The sequence below is a fragment of the Arachis ipaensis genome, chromosome B9, assembly GCF_059453495.1.
Source record: "Arachis ipaensis isolate K30076 ecotype BB chromosome B9, ASM5945349v1, whole genome shotgun sequence".
Classification (NCBI taxonomy): Eukaryota; Viridiplantae; Streptophyta; class Magnoliopsida; order Fabales; family Fabaceae; genus Arachis; species Arachis ipaensis.
The window spans coordinates 150,449,975-150,466,126 of record NC_142444.1 but is presented as its reverse complement, the minus strand read 5'-3'; the positions used below and the strand labels follow the sequence as shown (position 1 = coordinate 150,466,126).

General features: G+C 41.8%; 1 protein-coding gene across 1 annotated transcript; it reads left to right on the top strand.

Moving 5' to 3' along the window:
- The first annotated feature begins 13,227 nt into the window (after window positions 1-13,227).
- Window positions 13,228-14,397, top strand: LOC107616339 (uncharacterized). The gene is made up of 2 exons (XM_016318308.1): window positions 13,228-13,978; window positions 14,045-14,397. Exons 1-2 carry the CDS (start codon window positions 13,228-13,230, stop codon window positions 14,395-14,397), a joined length of 1,104 nt encoding a protein of 367 aa, XP_016173794.1.
- The last annotated feature ends 1,755 nt before the right edge of the window (window positions 14,398-16,152 follow it).

The window sequence follows — 16,152 nt, the reverse complement described above, 5'->3', positions numbered from 1 at the left end:
AATTGCATGTTGGATTTTCCATGGTTATCTCTTCTCTCTCTATGTGGCTGAACCGGTTCTGTTTCTTGAAGAAGAAGAAGTTGGCTTGGGTTTTGGCTTCAAAAGTGGAGGCTTCCCTCTTCTATAAAAAGAGAGAACAGCCACTGTTTGGAGCAAGGAGTTAGAAGTAAGCAGTGAGAGTGCAAGGCACAGGATTCTCAGAGCTACCTAAGCTTACAGATTTTCTTCTCCTTCAATGTATTCTATTTTGTATTTTTTTGTTTAATTTTGTCATGTCTTGAGTCTCATGGGAAAAAGGCAAACAGTGATGTTTGTATGAAAAAGCCATAGAGCGGAAAAAGGCAGAGAGTGCAAAATTAAAAGAAAAAGCCATAGATGTCTTAGAGTTCCTTTGTTTATCTATGTTGTGTTTCATGATTCTGTGGGAATCCCTTATAAGTTGGGTTAGCACTTTACAGTCTGTAATCAAGAAGATTATAGTGAAATTCCATCACGGTTGTGATGGAGACTGGATGTAGGCTGCACTGCACTTAGCAGCTGAACCAGGATATATCTGGGTGTAATTTTCTCTCTTCTCTACTCCAATTCTGTTTCTATTGCACAGGAGCTCAAACTGAAAAATATCTCGTGCCAAGTGACGAGACAAAAAGAAAAGTCTCGTGCCAAGTGACGAGATAAAAATAAAAGTCTCGTGGCTAGGGACGAGACAAAAATAAAAAAATCTCCTGAAGTTATCTCAAAGGCCAGCAAGTGTTACTAAGCAAAAATGGGGCTAAGATTTAACCCCCCTTCTCTTAGCCACTGAAACCATCACTTTCATTTCATGAATGAAATTATCTGACTTTGGAAAAAAATATTTAAGATTTTGTTGATATGTAATTCAAATACTCTATTAATATTCTATTTTTAAAATGCTTGCAATGTAATGATATTTTATTCAATCAAACTTGAATATTCGATATTTAATGCTTTTTTTAATACTGTATTTTTTTATAATTAAATACACATATGAACTCTTTATTATTGAATATATATACAACTGACAACTTCACAATAATATTTGTATTGTACTTGCGAAGACCTAGAATCCAAGACATTGAATTCTCCTACATAGCATCAAAGTCCAATTAAAAATAAAGGTTCATCTATTTTGTGCCTTAAAGTTAAGTTGAGACATAGACACATAGACATAGACATTAAAAACATAGATACAAATTATCAATATATATGTATTGTATTTGAACAAGACACAATAAAAAATGTAAAAAGTTTATATTAATCCCATAATAAACTTTTTTAGAAAAAAAAAATCATTCACCACCACTGTCAGTAACCATCCCCTCTACCACCATGGATTCATCATTATACACACCACCAAAAATTAATTAGCAAAAAATAACTAAGAAAATTCACAACAATCACTATTTGAGAGTAAAGAGAAAGGCAAGAACATCATCTCTTTTTTTTTTAAATAAATAGAAAGAAAAATAAAAAAGACAAATCAATAGTGAGACAAAAATTAAGATAGAACAGATTCCGATTACATAGTGTAGAGTGACAAAAGGGAGAAAAATGCAACGAAAAAGAGATGTATAGTGAGTTGATTAGTAACGCATTGTGGCAAGCAAAGAAGATGAACACAGTAGTACTCATAATTATGTCACTGAACAGGATAAACCCAGAAAATAAGTGAAGACGAAGAAGAGAGATATAAGAAGTAACGGTCGAAAAAAAGGAGAAGGGAGGAAAGAACAACATAAAGGGATAGAGGAGGAAGAAAGAAGGAGAGTACATCACGTATGGAGGGAGGAAGAAAGGTGAGGAAAAAAAAGAAGCATTTGAATAACATGGGGTAAAAATAAAAATAATTTGGGTCTCATGTACTGTGTCTTTGTGTCTCACCTTTAAGTTAGTACATAAAATTTGTGTATTTGTGTATACTTGTATCCTAAAATATTTTGTCTTAACTAACCAAACAGGAAATATGTACTATTGTGTCTGTATCTTGGCTAGACACGAACACTAGCCAAATGTTGTTTAAGCGTTAGTGACGGATCCAAAAAATTTTGATAATGGGGACAAAATTTATATAATATGCGTACATAAAAAAATTAATTATTAAATTATCTATTAACCACTATGTATTTATGTATAAATATATACATTGTTTAACTCATTTTCAATGTATATTTTGTATTTTAACATGTATTTTATATGGGTAGTTATTTTTTATGTAAACATAGCATGATTATTGTCATGATTATATTTTATTGTTCTAAAATGCAATTAACTTTCAAAATATCTAATTTATAAATTAAAATAATAATTTAAATAATAATATATAATATTAGAATTTTATTTTTTTAGGTTTTATATTTTTAAAATATTAAGTAATTTTTTTAACACTACAATCAAAATTTCTCTCTTTCTATATATAATATTAAATAATTATTTAAAAATTCACTTTCTAATACAATTAGAAGACGACTCTTATTGATATTCATAGTTAGGAAAGTTCTTTTAATTAACGCAGTTGCTATGCAAAAACTAAAGCTAATTTCAAAAGAAGATAAATAATATTTTTTTGAGTTGATTTTTAAAAAAGAACACTAATTTCGTTTAAATTTGAGAATAAATCATTCTAACGAGTATCTAATATTAAATTTTTAAATTGACTATTAAATACTAAAAGTTGAGTTAAAAATTATTATGGAAACAAATAAATATTATTATCATATACTACTTAAAAAATTTTTAAATTATAGTAGGAGTATTTGTTCCCACAACCCTACACTTAGAACTATTCTTGCTAAGACTACATGTTAAATTTACAAATTAAAAATTTTTTTATTAAAAATATAAAAAAATTAATTTTTTAATACATTTATTTTACATCTATTAAATAAAAACATTTAAAATTTTTCACTAATGATAAATTTATTATGTGCATTTAGAGCACATCTTAGTTAAACTATAAAAATAACAATTAAAAATTTGCAAACTACTAAAAAATAAGTTTGATAGTGTCTATGTCGGTAGAACCTCATAAATATTAGTTTTTAGGACAAATTTTTTCTCCTTGTCATTATCACTATTAGAACTAGTTTGAAATACTCCTCATCCGTCTCTAACAATTGATTTAGTTACCGTTTTAATAATACAGCATTTGGGTTATCGATATCGAAGAACTTGTTTCTATCTCAGAACGGTGGTGTAGTCTTCTGAGAAACTGTCACTATTTTTTTTATTTTGCTTGAAATGGTAGTGTAGAGAATAAAAAAAAAATATGAAATAATTGACTTGCATGTTAAAAAAAACAAATTATCTTTAGTTTTTTTAAACTCTACTTAACTTGATTTAACATTAACTTCTTTGATTAGCTTTTTCTTCTTTTTATTTTGGTGTTTGAATGAAAAAGTGAAATTCTCTTTCTCTTCTCAGCATTACCCGAAGTGAACTAGGTGGAAGTTTAACTTAAGGTTGCTTTTCTTTTTTTTTTTTGAATAACATTGGGTTGGGTCAAAATCAATTTGTCATCAGGTTTGAGAGCTTTCAACTTTATCGGTTTAGGTTATAACAAAAATAATTTTAGGCCTCCATACTTAAACAACATCATCTTATATAACAAGGAAAACAACAGAAATTATTGGTAGCAAAATCGGCACTGTAATGGAGGCAGAAAATCCTAGATTGAATGATACACTGCAGAGAACATTCTTGAGGGTGAGGGTAACAATGAATATCACTAAACCTCTGCCAATTGGGTTTTGGTTAGCGGCGCAGGAACATCAAACTCTTTGGGTGGACTTCAAGTATGAGAGGATCCAGGATAGTTATTGTCTGAATTGTGGTATCCTAGGCCATACCAAGAAGGAATGCAGGAACCCTATGGCAATGGCTAGCTGGGACCTCATGAAACCGAGGTATGTGCTTGGTTTAGGAGTTAATCGAGCCAGGGCCATCTCAGCTAGGGGAAAAGCGGAGGATGAGAAGGAAATGTATAGGGAGGGGACTGAGGCTAGGCAGGAATGGCAGGAGGAGCGTGCTAGAATGGAGCACATGGAGGAGCATTTGGCAGCAGCACGTAGTATGAGCAGGGAATTACGATCAGGGGTTCTGAGAAATCTTGAAGTAAATTCTGATCAGAAGTCGGCATTAGGAAGGGAAAGCCAGGGATCTAGAAAGCATGGTGAGGATGTCTCAGGAAATCTACTGATTGAACAAGCGGTTTCAGATAGGGAAGCTTTGGGAAGGGGACACAAGTCGGTAAACAATAACACTGACATCAGGAAAGGCAGCGACAAGTTTCATGAGATAGGCGAAGTTAGTTCCGCATTTAGACCCAATGCCACTTTGTCTGTAGAGCAGGAGGCCTCTGGACCTTGTAATTCTCAAAATATTCATAAGCCGTGTCAGGAGCATCTTGAGGTCGGGGGGAGCGAGGGGCGGCAACCTTTTCATAACAATGCAAGGCTAAATGAGACATGTGTGAATGAGCTCAAGCAGATAGAGAATTGGTTTCAGCACCATCAAGTGGAGGGTGTTGCTTGGGGGAGTCCTGTAAAGCTAACAATCGGGGAAGAATTGCAGAAGCTTTTTGGTAAAAAAGAGGCCCAAACTGAGCAGCATAGCGATATGATAATCAATGAGCAACCAGAAAAGGGGATGCAAATTGTTAGGCATGGTGCAGCCCAGCTGTGGAGCTATAGAGAAAAACCGAAAATGAAGAGAATTGTCACTGCAGCTGGTAGAACCATCATTCAGCGAATGGATAATGGGGAGAAGTATTATGTTGAATTACCGGAGGAACACCAGGACACGGAGGAGGCGACTGCTGCTGCGTCGGAGCAGAAGGACGTGAGTCAACGTGGGTTGGAGCTGGCTTTTGATGTGGGGTTAAATCTGAACTCTAAAAGATTTAGGGATGCAAGTAGGCTAGCTGTCTATGTGGACTCCTTGGAGGATGGTGCACAACAAGGTTTGGAAAAATCAGGTAAGAAGCTCAAACATGTTGCTGGACTAGTTATGGCTGAGGAGGCGGGCCTTATCATGCCCCACCAACAGCCATGATCGTTGTTAGCTGGAACTGTCGTGGAATGGCGGCCCCATCGACAGTGTCTGAACTAAGGAGTATTTGTAAATATCTTAAGCCGTCTGTTTTGTTTCTTATGGAGACTAAAGCTAGCAATCTTAGCTGTGTTAGGCTTAAAAGAACTTTGGGTTTTGATAATATGTTTTGTGTTGAATCCCGGGGGTTGTCCGGGGGGCTGTGTCTGCTTTGGAAAAATAATCTAAGTGTTAATGTTTATGCCTGGTGTGATAGCTTTATTAAAGCTCGAATAAGCGTTACTAATGATATAGATTGGGAAGGGATTTTTGTTTATGGCCATCCCAATTATATGAGAAGAAAGGAGTTATGGAATGAGTTAACTTATGTAAATAATAATCTGCATGTACCAAGGGCTTTTATTGGGGACTTCAATGATGTAATTTCACAGCATGAGAAAGTGGGTCTGCATCCAAAGCCGACTAGTCAGATTGATACTTTTAGGCGTTTTGTAGATAAGAATGCTCTCATGGACTTGGAATTACAAGGGACAAAATATACATGGTTTAGTAACCCTAGGAATGGTTTTGTTACTAAAGAAAGGATAGATAGAGTGCTTGCTAATTGGGAGTGGAGGAAAGCTTTCCAACATGCCACCCTTTCTGCCTTACCAGTTGTTTCTTCTGATCATACGCCTTTAGTTCTCAATGTCAAACCCAGAGGTAAAAGGAGTGGATGCTTTAAATTTGAGGCTTTTTGGACTGATCATGCTGATTGTGGTAATATCATAAAGAGAGGATGGAACAGTGTCTGTAATACTACGGTTGACCATTGGACCAATTTAACTCGAAGGATGAATAATTGTAAACAAGAATTGGTCAAATGGAGCAGGGTTAACTTTAAGAGGGCAGATGTTGAAATTCAGAAGCTAATGCATAGCCTTAAGCTAGCAGAGGAAAGAGATTATTCCGATACTCAACAGCAGGAAATTAATAAATTAAAAATGGATATTACTGCGCTGTGGAAACAGGAGGAAAAGTATTGGGGGCAGAGATCTAGAGTAAAATGGCTGAAGTTTGGCGACAAGAATACTGCCTTTTTCCATGCTTCTACCATTCAACGTAGGGACAGGAATAGAATTGAGAGGCTAAAGGATACTAGTGGAGAATGGGTGTGTGGGGAGAATGAGATACTTAAGTTGGCTGTTCTTCATTTTCAGAATCTCTTTAAAGCCTCTGATAATCTTGTTATGTCTGAATGCATTAGCAAAATCCCTATTAGAGTCACTGAAGGCATGAATCGAGAGCTAATGGAAGAACTTTCTGATCAGGAAATCAAAGAAGTTACGTTCAGCCTTGGAAGTCTTAAGGCGCCTGGCCCAGATGGATTAAATGGCCTTTTTTTCCAAAAGCATTGGCCAATTATTGAGAAAGAGGTTTGTGCTGTTGTTAAGCATTTCTTTAAGGAAGGGGTCCTACCAAGTAGCATCGGTGACACTATTATTGTTTTGGTTCCTAAGGCTAACTACCCGGAAACACTTAATCAGCTTCGACCGATTAGCTGTTGCAATTTTATATATAAGATCATTTCTAAGGTGTTGGTTATTAGGCTTAGAAGGATAATAGATATGATTGTTTCACCTATCCAGAGTGCTTTTGTGGGGGGACGCCTCATCCAGGATAACATGGTAATAGTGCAGGAAATGTTTCATGCTTTAAACAAAAAAGGGCAGCATGCTTCCAGGAACTTAGCTGTTAAGATTGATATGAACAAAGCCTATGACAGGGTTGAATGGCCTTTCCTAGAGGCTACTCTAAGAGCTTTTGGGCTTAATTTGCACTGGGTCAGGATGATTATGATGTGTGTCTCGCAGGTCTCTTATAAAATCAAGATCAATGGTATTCTGTCAAGAAAGTTTGTGCCACAGAGAGGACTTAGGCAGGGAGACCCCCTTTCACCATACCTGTTTATCATAGCAGCTGAGGTTTTTACTGTCCTTATGGACAAGGCTAAAGAAGAGGGTAGAATCTCTGGTGTCAGAATTGCTCCTACTGCTCCTTCCATCTCTCATCTCCTTTTTGCGGATGACTGCATCATTTTCTCGAGGGATAGTGAGGAGGAAGTTTATCAGCTTATTACTGTTTTAAATATGTATACAGAAGCCTCCGGGCAGCGAATAAATGTTGACAAGTCTGGGATTACTTTCGGCTACCAGGTTCCGATTAGAAACATAGTAGAAATAGAAGAGATTTTAGGATTGCCTGCTTGGGATCAACCAGGTAAGTACCTTGGTCTTCCGGCTCAGTGGGGCAGATCTAAGAATAAAGCTTTGAGATGGATTGAGGAGCGAGTGTCTGATAAGCTCTGCGGCTGGAAAGAAAAACTTCTTACTCAGGCTGGAAGGGAGGTTCTCATCAAATCGGTTATCCAAGCGATGCCGGCCTATGCTATGAATGTTGTTCTCTTTCCTAAAGGTTTTTGTCACCGGCTGTGTCAAAAAGTGGCTAAATTTTGGTGGGCCTCTTCTGGTAAGGATAGGGGTATTCATTGGAGGAGTTGGGATAAAATTTGCGCGAGCAAGAGGGATGGAGGAATTGGTTTTAAGGATTTTTATAGTCAAAATTTAGCTCACTTGGCAAAGCAAGCTTGGCGGGTTTTTGAGTACCCTAATGCGGTGTGGGTGCAGGTGCTTAAGGCTGTGTACTTTCCGAATGAGGACTTCAAAGTGTCTAAGGCTGGCAAAGGAGCATCTTGGATCTGGAAAAGTATTGTGCATGGTAAGGACTTCCTCTTGAGAAATGGTAGATGGTTGATTGGGAACGGAGATAAAGTGAGGATTCTGGAAGATAATTGGATATTGAACATGAATACGAGCCCTGTTATTATGAGCAATGATGTCACGTTTATAAAGGAGTTAATTAGTGAAGGACAGGGGTGGAATATAAGTGAGTTAAGGAAACATTTTGATGGGGATACCATAGGGAAGATCATTAGGACTCCAGTGAGTGTTATTGGTAGAGAAGATAAATTTAGTTGGCCTCTAAAAGCGGATGGGAAGTACACCATCAAAACGGGATACCATGTTGCCAAGAAAGAGCAGCATATCGACAATAGCAGTATTCCATCAACTAGTGATGACTTCAAGGACCTATGGAGGGACATTTGGAAACTGAAAGTGCCTCAAAAGATCAGAACCTTCCTATGGCGGGCCTCGCATAACATTTTACCGGTCTTTCAGAATCTTTATAATAAAAAAATTTCTAACACTTCTAGTTGTCCTATTTGTTTGCAGGAACCAGAGTCCACGGAGCATGCGCTGCTGCTTTGCCCTTGGACAAGGGCTGCATGGTTTGGAGCCCAAATTCAGTGCTGTCCTACGGCCAATACAGTCACATCTTTTGGAAAATGGATAATGGATCTTTTTAAAAAAATGAAGGTATGCACAGGTACTGATTATGAACTGCGTTGTAGCAAAGTAGGTTTTTTGGCATGGGAAGTGTGGAAAGCAAGAAATCTAGCAGTGCATCACAGATCCAAACCTAACCCTTTCCTAGTGATTAACAAGGCCAAACAAATGGAAACAGAATTTGCAGATTCTGCAGAAGTACCAGCAATAACTTCTATGGGTGCTAGGAGGACAGTTAAAAGGGTTACCTGGAGGCCGCCTCTGCCAGGATGGATTAAGTGCAATGTTGATGCAGCATTTCTTGAAGTGTTCTCTGGAGGAGCAACAGCGGCAGTATTCAGAGACCATGCTGGAAACCTTCTCACAGCCTCAAACTCTAGAATTGTGGCTTCCTCGCCTTTAGCTGCGGAAGCTTTAGCAGTTAGGGAAGCATTAATATTAGCTCAGAACTTTCAACTAGAATGAGTTATTTTTGAATCCGACAGTTTAATACTCATCCAAGCTCTTAAATCAAAGGCATCAATTGCAGAAATTCAAGTTATCTTGGATGACATTTTGGATTTAGTGCGTAATATCTCAAATTTTGGGTTTACCTGGGTGCCTAGAGAAGGGAATGTCCTAGCCCATGAGGTAGCTAAGCTTACAGCTCACGGCTCTCTTGGACAGAATTGGCCCAGCTGCAAGCCACAATCCATCATGAAAATATTGAATGAAGAGCGCTGCTTGTCGCTGCATTGGGCGAGCAGATCATGAGCATGGCAGTTTATTTTGGACTAACTGAGTTTCAATTTAATTAGATAGTGACTTACTTTGATTGCAGGTTGAAACTTCCAGGGCTTGTTGAAAGCAGAGGTTGGCACCTTCCTTGTCGGGAGGGGATGGAATAGCAAGCATGCTGCTTCCTTTTTCTGTTGGATAGCAGATTGGATTTGTTGCTTTGTTGAATGTCAGGAGCCTTGTAGGGTTTGTGTCCTGTTCTTCGCTCTTCTGGCTGTGTTCTGCATTTTCTCCAAGTTTAGTGAATCGCGGTCCCCACACATAATACAGGAATCGAAAGGAAAAGGGAGGTCAGAGTAGGAGGAGTAACTGACCGGTTGCCATGGCGGAAGAGAGATCATTGTTTTTGAGACTAGGAATAGAGGCGCAATGAATGCGAATGATGATGGAAGTTCCTCACGGCGGATCCACCACCAGGGGCTTCAACTTTTGGGGTCGGCGATGGGGAGCGGTAACGGACATCCCAGGATGATTCCAGGCAGACTCAGGTCGAGATCAATGATATCAAACGAACGCTGCAGACTTCAGATCCATGCATCAAGATCTTCAATCTGTATTGGAGCTTCCGGCGACAATGGCAATCTTAATCCGAGAGCTTTCGAACAGGATGAGTGTTACTCCTACAGTCCGGTCAAATGGTTTCCTTATTCTGGTGTTGCAGAAGCTGTATGAGGGGCAGCGATGGTGAAGCAGATTTGCGGCAAAATTTTCAGCGACAAACATTTCTCTGTTAGTATAACAGCGAAGTCCACGCGTTATCCTGCCCAACTTATTCAGATCTGAAGACAATGATTTTTGCTTCGCCGCATTGGAGGGGATGTATCTTCGAAAGCCATGGGAAAGCTTGAATTGGTTACATCTATGTTACGAACTTAGAATAGGGAACAGGGTTCTGGGTCTGGGTGGGTTGTGTGTTCGGGTTTTGGGAAGGGATCATGGGCTAGCCCAAGGTGTCAAGAACTCAAGATGCAAAAACAATCATGATCAAAAAAAAAAAAACAACATCATCAAACTTACTTGGATTATTAATCCAAATAACACTATATTTGTCATCACTAAAGTTATTAATTGTTTACTAAATTTAACACATTAAAAGAAAAAATAAATATAATATTAAAATAAGAAAAAAATAAAAAGAGAATTATTAAAAGAAGAAGAAAAACCAAACAAAAATAAGAAAAAGTATAACATGTAACAACAGCAACAACAATGATAATTCTTGTTCCGGCCTGATCCGGCTAGTGCAGTGTCCGACCTGACCCGAACGACTGATCCAGCAGGCCATGTACGCCCGAATTGCGACCCAAACACCTGCTCCCTGGCAACCAGCTGCAAGACAGCTGGGAGAAGAAGCTTCTTGGAAAGAGACATCTCTTTTGGGACCCGCCCTACTGACAGGGTATATATGGGGAGGGTCCTACCCTTCCCTCACGGTACGTCACTATCCCATACTCTCACCGTCATCTGTGAAAAACTCTGACTTGGGCGTCGGAGTGTGATGACATGTCATCATGTCATATTTTTCTATGCTTTTTCATACAAGAAATTAATGATTAGTGCTTAAATATTGAATGTTTTTCTATGTTTTTTCATACAAGAAATTAATGATTAATGATTAATGCTTTTTCTGACTTGATCTTTTGATTTTACAAATTTTGTAGGAAATAAGAGGAAAAAGAAGTAAAAAAAGCACAAAATAAGCTAAAAAGGAGAAAAGATTAATTTTTGGAGCTTGGGCACACTTTGGAGCCTTAGGCCACGCTTTTAAAAGCGTGGCCCATGATTTAAACAAGGAGAGCGCTCTTGGCACGAAAACACCACGACGCACACGCGTACAGGACGCTTACGCGTCGGATGACGAATTTTGAAGACCCACGCGTACGTGTGCATGACGCGTACGCGTGGAGGTGATTGGCGTTCATTTGCAAAGAGAACGCTACGTTGAATAAGTCAGCATTTTCGGGCAAAATCTAAATTTGAAATGGAAGTTCAGCCATCGACGCGTACGCGTGCATGACACGTACGCGTGGATGTGACATACCTGAAGAAGCACGCGCAAGCATGGGCTGAGCGGCAGCGTAGAAGTGGAATGTTTGAAGAACCACGCGTACGCGTAGGTGACGCGTACGCGTAGGTGACGCGTACGCGTAGGGAGCGCTCAATTGAAGAACGCTATGCTCACTTAGAGAACGCTGCAAGGGACGCGCACACGTCGATATGCCAGATTGCCAAAAGCACGCGTAAGCACAAAGGACGCATACGCGTGGAAGGCCCAAAATGCAAAAAGGACGCGCATGCGCAGAGGACGCGTACGCATGGATGTAAAAGCGTTCCGCTCACTTAATGAACGCTACGCTCTCCTGGAAGTGCAACTTTGGCTCAATTAATCTGATTCAAAGCCCATTGAAGCTCCAAAGCAAGCAGAGCCCATTGACATCACTCAAAGGCACAAGAAACAGTTAGAATAGCATTTTCATTTAACTGTAATTTGTTTTGAATTTCAATTTCATTTGTAATTTAGGAATGCCTATAAAAAGGCTTTAGCTCACAGTCAGGGAAGGAGGCAGGTCTGTGAAGTTAGGAGGCGCTGGAGTAGGCTGCATTAGTAGTAGGCAGTAGTAGAAGTAGGAGTAGGAGTAGAATAGAAGGCTCTCTTGAAACACTTTTATTTTTCTGCACTTTTACATTTCTGTATTAAATTCAATTTAGCTTATGCAATTTTAGTTTCTGATAATTCTCTTCTGCACATTTTCCTTTCTGCAATTTTACAATTCAGTTTACATTGAACTTGATTTTAATCTTCTATTCCCATTGCTTTCAATTTACTTTTCATGCAATTTAAATCTTCTGCAATTGTTCTGAGTTCTGATTTACTGCTTTCTTTAATTTCTCAGCACCCAAAGCTCTTTACATTTGCTGCAATTTACGTTTCTTGTTCTTTAAGTTTCTGCCAATTTACCTTCTGCACTTTATACCTTCTGCAATTTACATTCTGTCAATACAATTTCACCCAATTCACCACTATTAGCTTAACTAAACTAATCACCTCACTAAAATTGCTTGATCCATCAATCCCTGTGGGATCGACTTCACTCTTGTGAGTTATTACTACTTGATGCAACCCGGTACACTTGCCGGTGAGTTTGTGTGGAATTGTTTTTTCCTCATCAGAGTGTCATTGCAGGTGGCTCCCCTCTCACATTGCAAGACAGCTCGGGAGGTCGTCTACCCTCAAGTCTCACTCACCAGACCCAGATCTAAGCCGATTCCCACCATCACACCCAGAGAACACCTCCGACCCGTCCGGCACATGAAGTACCGAACATTGGCGCTGTCCGTGGGGACTGGCCAGAATGGACTTTCTGTTGGGTCTTGTGGAGGCAGATGACGGAGGTGAACCACGTGGGGAGGAAATGGTTCCCCGAACTGGCAGGGTAGCCTCTGTGGCTTCCTTTCGTGAATGCACAAGATCCCTTCTGTGGCGACCTGAGCCCCCCTCATGCTCCCAGGAGAGGCGACCATTTGGAGGGACTGGGAGCGACAGCGTCAGAATAACACAGGAGCTACGCCACAGGGTGCAAAAGCTGGAGCGAGAAGTAGCAAGCAGAGAGTGCCACCGACCAGCTCCGGGGCAAGATCGTTCCTGGTTTTCCCAAGGGAGGGAAACCAGAGGGAGAAGCCCCTGAAGGGACCGCTCCAGACGCACCCCAACCCCCGATCAGAATCAAAAAGCCAAGGGGAAAGTAGGGAGTTGCCGAGAAGACGGCGAGATCCCATCATTTATACCCGATCTCCAACGAGGCATACAGTGGAAGAAAACTGAGAGGACAGCAGAGAAAGACCAAGGAAAAGGCGACACCCCATAATCATGGGAGCAACCCCTTTCCACCACTCCATCCTCGAAGTATGGCTACCGAAGCACTTCGGTAAGCCAACGGACATGAGGTATGATGGGACCCAAGACCCCTAAGAACATCTAACGGCCTTCGAGGCCAAGATGAATCTGGAAGGGGTGGGCGATGAAGTAAGATGTCGCGCCTTCCCTGTGACCTTAGCGGGACCGGTAATCCACTGGTTCAATGGTCTCCCCCAGGGCTCCGTAACAACCTTTGCGGACATAACCAGCGCTTTCCTGGCACAGTTCACCACGTGCATTGCCAAATCGAAGCACCCGATCAACTTGCTAGGGGTGACACAGAAAAGCGGGGAACCGACCAGGAAGTACCTAGATAAGTTCAATGATGAATTCTTGGAGATTGACGGCCTAACCGACTCGGTGGCCAGCTTATGCTTGATGAACGGGTTGCTAAATGAAGATTTCAGGAAGTACCTTACCACCAAGCCCGTATGGACGATGCAAGAAATCCAAAACATGGCTAGGGAGTATATCAATGACGAGGAGGTTAGCCAAGTCGTGGTAGCCAACAAGCGGCAGCCCGCCTATAACTCTTCTCGTCAACCCGGTAACGGGGAAAGGTCTAAGGAGCACTCCAAGGACGGAGGGCCAGCTAAAGCCTTCAAGCCGTTCCCCCAGGTAGGGAAATTTACTAACTACACTCCTCTGACAGTCCCGATCATCGAAGTGTACCAGCAAATAGCCGATGAAGCCATCCTGTCGAAGTCCCGGCAACTTAAAGATAGGATTGGGGGGAACAAAAACCTCTACTGCGATTACCACAAGGGCTTCGACCACAAGACCCAAGATTGTTTCGATTTGAAGGATGCTCTGGAGCAGGTGATCCGGGAAGGTAAGCTGGCAGAGTTCTCTCACCTCATAAGTGAACTCAGGAGGCGGGATCGTGACTGATCTGGAGACGATAGGAGCCGCGTCGTTAGACCAAGGCAAGAGCCCGAGGAGGACAATGAGCGCGGCCTCACCATTGTGAACGTCATAGTTGGGAGAGACGTCGCTCCCAGGTCGAAGTCGACAAGCAGGAAAGATGCCAAAGTCTTGGCTGTGTCATCGTCTAGTCCCGCGCCTCCCTCCAGGAGAGTCTCGTCAATATCATTCGGACCAAAGGACCAATGGTTCGATGACTTGTCGGAGAACCCTCCCATGGTGATCACAGCAAGGGTGGGAACTGGTATGGTCAGGCGAATCCTCGTAGACACTAGAGCCGATACGAACATCATGTTCCGTAACGTGTTTGATGCTCTGGACCTCTGATACACCGACCTAAGAACCCACCAACACGGTGTGGTCGGCTTAGGTGATAACTTTATCAAGCCTGATGGAATAGTCTCCCTACCGGTCTCCATAGGAAGAGGTCGGAGGAAGAGGTCGGTAATGGCGGAGTTCGTTGTCCTAAGGGACTCCACGGCCTACAACCTCATCTTAGGAAGGAAAACCATCAATGAGTTTGGAGCAGTGATTTGTACCAAGCTACTGTTGATGAAGTTTGTCGCTGATGATGGATCGGTTGGTTCCATCAGGCGAGATTTGGAAACGGCGGTCGCATGCGACAACACCAGTCTCTCCCTTAGAAAGAAGTCTAAAGAGGCATCCGGGGTTTTCCTAGCTGATCTAGATGCCAGGGTCGACGACAAGCCCAGGCCAGAACCTGAAGAAGACCTCGAGAAGTTCCGGGTCGGTGACTCGGATGAAAAGTTCACTTTCGTGAACAGAAACCTCCCTCATGACTTGAAAGAGCCACTGGTGGAAATGATTCGAGCAAACGGCGATCTGTTCGCATGGACGCCAGCCGACATGCTGGGAATTGACCCGCAATTCATGTCGCACCACCTTGCCGTGAAGGCAGAAGCTAAACTGGTGGCACAGAGGAGGAGGAAAATGTCCAAGGAGAGGGCTGACGAGGTGGCCAGGCAAACGGTCAGCTTGCTAGATGCCGGGTTCATTCGAGAACTAGACTACTCGACCTGGCTCTCGAATGTAGTCCTGGTCAAGAAAGCCAATGGAAAGTGGAGAATGTGCGTGGACTATTCCGATCTCAACAAGGCATGCCCTAAGGATTCCTTCTCCCTCCCTAATATTGATGCTCTTGTAGACGCGGCGGCGGGGTATCGGTTTCTGAGTTTCATGGACGCATACTCTGGCTACAACCAGATACCGATGCACCGGCCAGACGAGGAGAAGACGGTGTTCATAACGCTAGGGGGTACATACTGCTATAAGGTGATGCCTTTCGGACTGAAAAACACAGAAGCTACATATCAAAGGCTGATGAACAAGGTATTTAGTAGTCTCATCGGCAAGACGGTGGAAGTGTGCGTAGATGACATCTTGGTGAAGACCACCCAGGCCGAAGACCTCATCAGTGATCTAGAGACCGTGTTTGCATCTCTTCGGCAACACAACATGAGGCTTAACCCTCTCAAGTGTGCCTTCGCCACGGAAGCTGGGAAGTTCTTGGGCTTCATGATAACCCAAAGAGGAGTGGAGGCCAACCCGGAAAAATGTAAAGCAATCCTACAAATGTCAAGCCCGGGATGTATTAAAGATGTGCAGAGACTGGCAGGAAGACTCACGGCGCTATCTCGTTTCCTCGGCGCATTGGCTGCCAAAGCTCTTCCGTTCTTCAACCTAATGAAAAAAAGGGATAGTGTTCGAATGGACCCCGACGTACGAGGAAGCCTTCAATCACTTCAAGACCATTGTCCGGCGCCCCCTGTCCTCGGTAAGCCCAGAAACGGTGAGGCGCTATTCTTGTACTTGGCAGTAAGTGATGAAGCTTTGGCAACCATCCTGGTAAGAGAAGAAGGGAGGATTCAGCAACCGGTCTACTTCGTGAGCAAGGCGTTGCAGGGGGCAGAATTGAGGTACAGTAAGCTGGAAAAACTGGCATATGCGCTCCTGACCTCCTCCCGTAGGCTGCGACAATACTTCTAGGGACACCAAATAATCATCAGGACAGACCAAGCGATCCGCCAAGTGTTACAAAAACCCGACCTGGCGGGCAGAATG